Consider the following 7,639-nt stretch of genomic DNA (forward strand, 5'->3'; position numbering starts at 1 on the left):
GCCTGCCATTCGGTGCTGAAATTGAGGACGACAGAATAAAGGAAGAGACTGTTGTGACTGGTGAATGTGAGGTCTGCCATTTTGTGCCGAAATTGGGGACAGCATAAGGAAGGGATGGGCCATTTTAGCAATTTCCTCAACATTTGAAGACGGAATTGGCAGCAAATTTGAGGTGCCGAATTTGAGGCACCGAAAAATGCCGATGTATGGTGCCAAAATTGGAGCTGTGCTTGGCCGCTCTGATTGGCTGGAAGGTGTGCCATATGTTTTTACGCTGTGATTGTCTGAACGTTACATAACGGGTGTGCCACAGGGCAGGACACCCGTAATATATATATGTTGCAGATATTCTGTGGGTACATCATATCCCCAAACAGACATAGATCCCCAAATGGGTATGGACTAGTCTTTTTTTTTGTCAAATAGGTTTTTATTGAGAACAGATTATAAATTGTTGTAGATTAAACATTGTTATGTGAATTACATTTTTCTTTTATAGAAAACAAAAAATGAAAGAAAAATACAAGGACAAAAAAGAGAAAGAAACCCCTCAACCCTCCCACCCATACTGCTCAGTGACACCGCATACTATAGAATAAAATAGTAATTTGAAAAATGGAAAACATCTGAAAGAAAATGTCGTACAGTCAACCATATCAGTGGTATCCTGTCTATTAATTGTTTCTACTCAAGTAATGGACAAGGGGCAGCCAAACTTTATCAAATTGTCTCTCCCTGTTTCTCAGGAAATAACTTATTCTCTCAAGATGAAGCGTACTAGTCATTTCATTTAGCCAATGTTTAAATGCAGGAGCCTCCTCCTTTTTCCAGTGAGTCAAAATTAGTTTTTTTGCTGTAATCAGACCATATGAGAAGAGTTGTTTCTGTGCTCTCGTCAACCTAGGCATGGAGTCTGACAAACCCAGAATAATTAGTACAGGATCGGGGTCAATATGAATACTCAAAATATCAGAGAGTGTCTCAAATATCTTAATCCAATATATTTGTATCCGAGGGCAGAGGGCGAAGCTGTGAAGAAGATTTGCATCTATTGCATTACAGGTATGGACTAGTCTAAACTAATCATTTTAGTAATGAGGACGGAAAACTATTGCGGCGAATTTGAGGACAAAAACATTACCATATCTGGTGCCAAAATTGGCGCTGTGATTGGCCGTTGTGATTGTCTGGAAGGTGTGCCATTCTGCGCTGTGATTGGCTGAGCATTGCATAACGGGTGTGCCACAGCAGACACCCGTTATAAGTGGCAGATGGCGCCAAAATGTGTAAGTAGGTTAATGTATCTATTAACCTGCTCAAGTAGGTTTTACTGACAGAGGAAAGACAGATCCCGGACCCTCCTTCACCTGGGTGAAGGAGGGTCCACCATTTTCAGCAAAAAAACAGGAAATCATCATAGAGGAGGTAAAAATCCACCATAGAGCATAGGAGAGAAAACGGCTCTCCATGAGCCGAGAAGCATGCTGAAGAGAGCAAAGTTAAAGCACCCCAAATACAATCACTCTGACAAAACAGTCGATACAGACTGAGTTTTAGAAAAACAACACATCCGCAGATAGAAAAGAAAATGAAGGAGCAGGAGGAATCAACATATAATTAGGAGAGTTGAGAGTTACTTCAGTGCACTTTAACAACATAAATTACTGTCTGGGATCACTACAGAAAATTGCATTCACAATTCACATTATTATAAACACTACCACTGACTATTATCTCTTAAGAAATTGCCCACAATTTCACCAGCCACTGGGTTGTGGGTTTTTCCCCAGTCTTGTTCACACAGCCTTTTACCATGCACATAATTATAATTTCTTAGAGAAAGGAAATTGTTTGTATAAAGGTCTTTCAGCATACAGTATTTGTTCATTGGGTGTTGGGTGGGTGTTGTGTGCATGCTGGGCAGCTAGGATACTGCACTCTAATAAGTTCTCAAAGTTGGTAGACTGACAGGGTCAATTGAAATGCAAAGGCCACACTCAAATGTTTTTTTGCGGAGGACAGCCGCCTTTTAGAAATTGAAATGACAGTGCTTGACGTGCAACAGAAAGAATCAGTATGCAATCATTGTTATGGATTTTAGTTAGAGTTACAAATGACTGTATTCCATCAAGCATGTCGTCGCCACTTATGAATACTGATTCTCATCCAACATTAACTGGGATGGTAATCCCCCCATGTAGGCTATAAACAATGAGATTTAGCATAGAGCTCTAGACCTTTCTAATGGAGGCACATGCATTCTTGACTGTACATTGGATTACAGTTTTCACCATTGTATAAATATGAACATGGTGTGGGATGACCGCAGTATATATTTGGGACAAGTGATTAAAACCAGAAGTGTTTCTGTTTGACTGTTTGATGACAAATCTGTTTGTGTATTCATTGTATTGTTATATGGGTTTAGGGAATTTTAGGCTTATCCCAGAATGTTGTTGGTGGCCAATTATTAAAATAATAAATGAACAGATGGGATCTTCAAAGTTGGTCTTGTAGTGAAAGGTGATAACGAAACGTGCAAGTCTAATTCACATGTGTTTGGGGGTTGGAGCAGAACAACCTTGCAAGAGAAGCTTTTGGTGTAATTGCCAAACAAAGAAGCCTTTCTGGTTAAATCACTGGTTGCCTTTCATCCAGACTGCTCCCGCAGCAGCTTGCAGAGATTCGTGGGGGGGGGGGGGGGGGGGGGGGTGACGTTGCAAAGTATGATGGGCTACAGCCAAACGGAACAACGGGCAGAGCTGCACACTGAGAACTGCCAGCCTTTCTTTCTTCTTCTTTTTTTCATTCTCTCAGAAGTTATGGGAGCTTTTTGAAACCCTGTAATGATGCCTTTTCACCAGGCTATGCTTTGTTTATACTCAGCAGGAGCCACTGAAAATGAGCATAGGCAGCTTTTTAATGGTGCCAAATACAGATAAGTTCTGATCTATATACTCGGCTGAAACACTCTAAAAAGAATGTAAGGAACAAGGAAGTACTATATGATGTGTACAGTATATTTCAAGCTAAGTACAGAACAGGACAAAAGAGGTGTCTGTTTTTTGCACAGAGGTAAGCTTTGAGGAAAGTTGTATAGCACCCCAGGGACATGTGGTTCATGCTTCAATAATATATTCATCACTCATGCATACACTAACGCACACATTCTCATAAACCAAACACCACACACATGCATATTCTTGTGGACTTTTATTATTAAGTCACAGCAATAGCCTCTGGGCACACGGCAAATATTACAGTGGAATGTGGATTTCTCAAAAGATAAAAAAACAGTCGGCAGATACAGACCATTAATCTACACTACAGCCAGACACACAGGTCTTAATAGTCGATTCCAAATCCTCTAGACATGAAAGATGCCTTCCCACCAACAGTATTCAGTCCAAGTGTTTCATCAGTGGGCCTTACACAATGGCCAGTAATTGGCTACAGATGTGCATTTAGGGATGTTATATGCAATAGTATGTCCCAAAGACCATTATAACACCAGTAAAGGGTCATTCAGTTGTTGTTTTTATGTAGTTATCCTGCTTTTTTTAATCACCATCTAAAGTGCTCTTAATTGCTTTACTGATTGAGAAGAACACAGGAAATAAGACCAATATGTGGCATTTCTCATTGTGTCAAGCACAGACTAATCAATAGTTAATTTGCAGCAGATGCCATTGCATCAGATACTCAGTCACCACTCACCACTAAAGAAAATGTGTTGGTATTCAGACCATATCAGCTCGTAAACAAGTAACAGATGTGTGTAGATGCACAGTAGACATAATCACACTCACACACCCTCAGCAGAAACCTCACAACTCTGTATGACTTCGCCAACATCAATTATGGACATGAAATTGAGCGCTGGTCAGTCATAATCACACACACACAGTCTTTGCATTGCCTGTAAAAATGGTCTCTCAAAAGTTTCCAAATAAGCGTTGCTTTGCTTATATCTTCAATCCCTTTTTCCTCAGGTCTTCTTTTGCTTCTTTGATCTGTTCCAATAGTTCTTTGGCTGCGTCGTCACAGTCGTTGAAGGTGGCCACCCTGTACCCTATCGTGGCCAGGGAGTAGCATCCGAACGTCACCAGGAGGTAGAAGGGCATCGGCCACGCCACCTCCCTGTACGGCTTCGGTACACTCAGGTCCAGCAGGTCGAAGCTCACAACAGCCCAGGCGACGCCCAGTATCAACACGCCAGAAAGCCACTCCAGAAGCTTCGTCATGACGGCGAACAGATGCAGCACAATCTGAGCAAGAAAGAACAAGGGGTTAGTGCATGAATCACCCACACTGTCACACAACACACAAGTAATATCTGATATATCAGCAGAAATAAAGTTATGATCGAACATCCGCCCCATGACTTCAATTAAAAACGGATTAGCAAGCTATTACTAATAAACATCACCCAATCTGCCTCGCAGACATTCTCTTTAGGGTTAAGATTGAAGCGTGCGTGTTCGGAATGAAGATTATACAAAAATTGACACGAACCTGTCCATTCAAAATGTACTGTGAGATATAGCTTTGCAGCTAAATAAACGATACACTTAGCTGTACATTCATTACATACAGGCAACGATCGGGCACTTACCTCTATCAAGATAAACTACATGCACAAAGTTGTCAAATTCAATTCTAAACGGAAACGATAGTTTATAAATGAGATAATGCGATGGATAATCCAATGTTTTACCTTCTCTTAAGACAACTCAGCGCTGCGCTGAAATATGACGTCATAGCGGGAAAAGCCTTATGGGAACTGTAGTCATCACTAGGCGTTCGTAAAAGCAGCAGTGAACAGTGAATGAGAAACTGTGCGCTATATGTGACTGACGTAGATAGATATCCATTAATAACATTATAATGATTTTGACTGTCCATATACATAAACCTTTATTTTTTTCTGGCCATTGTAAAATAATCAGATCGAGCGATCGATAACCCACTTATATCCCAGACTCGCTCAGAGACCAGACCAGCATTTAAATGAATGTAGAATTATGCCCAGGAGGGAGGTCATTTGCATACAGATGTGAGTGAACATAATTTAATTTATTATTATTATTATTTTTAATATTATTTCAAAAGAAAAATCCTCTCTCATTGATTGATTGATTGAAAATTGTATTAACAGTTTGCAGAATTACAGTACATTTCAAGCACAAACTCAATACAAAGGCTGTTAACTGTGAGTGGACGACCCAATTAAGCATTACACTTGTTTACAACAGGGTCCACCATGTTCAATTCATCAAAACATTTAGAGACGTACAAATAGACACTTCTATATAGACAAAGAACAGAACAGGAATTCATCATAATGGAGGTAAAAAGGGAAAAGAAACATATACAGTGAGGGGAAAAGGGGGGGGGGGGGGGGGGGGATTCAGATTTTACGGGGGCCAGTTTCGAATTGCAGCCATCCGTAGGTGCCCTTTGAGAGCGGTTTTGAAGGAGTCAAGGGATTCGCATGTCTTAATGACTGTTGGTAGGGCGTTCCACATTTTGGTGGCATAGGAGCGAAAAGAATTTAGTCCCTTGTTTGTGCCGAATCTGGGTTGTACATGGTTCGTTGCACTCCCTCTGGTGTTGTGGGTGTGGACTTCGTTAACATTAAGGAAGTATCTAGACAGGTACATGGGTATCTTGGTGGAGTATCAAATCTTGTGGACCAGACCCATTGCAAGATGCTGTACTCTGTCGCCAACCCTAAGCCATGCCAGTCTATCAAAGTGGGCAGGGGTGAGGTGGGTTCGGGGGGTGAGGCCAAGTAGGAGCCTGACCAGTTTGTTTTGGGAAGTCATACATTTGCCAGTGTGCCTACCCTCCGTGTGCCATGCAATATTGGCATCTGTGCCTAAGGTATGTGGTTGAAAACCTGTAGTGTAGTATACGAGCTGTGAACTTATAGATTTGTGTCATTCATTAATTCCCCCAAATAAGGGAAAAAGTGTGTTGTTTAATAAAGGACACGTCTTTTTGTTTCCAATAAAGGGACAATTCCTTATCTCAAGGGACAGTTGGCAACCCTACGATGCCATCGATCTGCTTCTTGCCTTAACTGAGAGGTATATCAGACCAGTAAAACAGTAAAACAAGCTGTATTGTACACTGTTTTTGCTAGTGGTGTATTCATTCAGAGAGAGGAGGGGGATGGAGGGAGGGAGGGAGGGAGAGCGAGCGAGAGAGAGATTTAGGTTGAGCCCTGCTCCTGAATGATGCCCCTATGAGCTTTAGCATGTGCACATTAACCCTCTAAATTGCCTTTCTCTGTGTTCTGCTCTTACTACCATCTAATAGCTACCTATAAATGCTAATGTGATATGCTACCAATTTGAGCAAGGAATGCAACAACAACTGGTGGTAGCTGAAAAGCATTAGGAAGTTGACACTGGGGTGCACTTTTGCCATTAGAGTCTAATGCCTCTTTTGGTGCTATGGGTCATATCCGTCCATTGACAGCAGTGAACCTATACTGTCCGTCAGGCCACAGAGGGCGAAGGCCTCTTTAGAGCATACTTAGGGGGAGCGGACGACGTAAACACCATTCACTTAACCAGGGCACGGGAGACACTAAAGAGCCACTGAAAGATAAACATCATCCCCCCTGGAAAAAATGGAGTTATTCTTGGGAACGCTGGTGTTTATGATTGCGTGTATGCCAGTGTTAATAGTGTGCATGACAGTGTGAGTGCTTGCCTGAGGGGAAAAAAGCTGTTTATTCTGTTTGCGAGATGTTGTGTATCAGGGTTATAAATAAATCTTGTTATTAATAACAGTTTACAAATATCTTTATTTTATTTTTTTCATTTTTTTCAAATAGTCCCCCACCACCAAAAATCAAACCTGCATGTCACTCTCAATCTTCCACCGCAGTCTGAAAACCCACCTCTTCAGACGCATAGGCTCAACTTATGTAACTTAAATAGCACTTTATGTAGACATAATAACACTCTATAGTGTATACACTTATAGTTTCATTAGATATATATTCCACTGTTAGGTTCTTAAGTTTACGTATGATTCATGATGACCATTTTTTATGTATTTGATGTATTACCATGTTTTTTGTTCTTGCTTACTGTAAATCGCTCTGGATTAAGAGCGTCTGCTAAATGCCTAAATTGTAATTGTGCATGACTTTACAGAAGTATAAAACCCAAAAGTATTGGGCATGATAAGGCAAGGCTATAATTGCCTTCCCGTGGTTATTGCACACAAAATCTCCCACATAATTGTAGTAAAGATTACACCTACGTACAGTAACTTGTCCTGTAAGTGTATTTCATTGGGGCTAAAAGTTATGTCATGTAGTGGTAAATAAATAACTCCCTCACCATAAAGCTACAAAATTAGAAAAAGTATTATTAGGAAAAACACTATTTTCAGTGTTGTTTGATTTGGTTGAAAACGTATTTTCTCCCTGTAAATAACATTAAGCTAATCTGACACACTATTGTGTACTGTGTAGCATGTATCATGGAGATTTACATAATCTCCATGCGTAAACAGAATCTTTGGGCATACAGCACAGAAGCGTGCCCTCCGTCTCGCCCTTGTTGCGTCAGCATGAGTAGTAGTGTGATCGTGTGTGAGGCTCAGTGGGAACAGGCGA

General features: G+C 40.9%; 1 protein-coding gene across 3 annotated transcripts; it reads right to left on the reverse strand.

The window, feature by feature from the left end:
• Positions 1-3,196: 3,196 nt before the first annotated feature.
• dpm3 (dolichyl-phosphate mannosyltransferase subunit 3, regulatory) lies at positions 3,197-4,810 on the reverse strand. 3 transcript variants are annotated; one of them, XM_079522573.1, is made up of 2 exons: positions 4,718-4,810; positions 3,197-4,268 (listed from the first exon to the last, which is right to left on the reverse strand). In XM_079522573.1, exon 2 carries the CDS (start codon positions 4,242-4,244, stop codon positions 3,966-3,968), a length of 279 nt encoding a protein of 92 aa, XP_079378699.1. In that variant the 5' UTR covers positions 4,245-4,268; positions 4,718-4,810; the 3' UTR covers positions 3,197-3,965. The 3 variants fall into 3 exon arrangements, with proteins under 3 accessions (XP_079378699.1, XP_079378698.1, XP_079378700.1); XM_079522572.1 differs by having other exon boundaries at positions 4,616-4,746; XM_079522574.1 differs by lacking the exon at positions 4,718-4,810 and adding an exon at positions 4,516-4,631.
• Positions 4,811-7,639: the final 2,829 nt, after the last annotated feature.

This window comes from Electrona antarctica, assembly GCF_951216825.1.
Source record: "Electrona antarctica genome assembly, chromosome: 15".
Lineage (NCBI taxonomy): Eukaryota > Metazoa > Chordata > Actinopteri > Myctophiformes > Myctophidae > Electrona > Electrona antarctica.

Excerpts from the sequence above, each read along its gene's own strand:
- dpm3 (XM_079522573.1), bottom strand. The coding sequence starts at position 4,244 with ATGACGAAGCTTCTGGAGTGGCTTTCTGGCGTGTTGATACTGGGCGTC.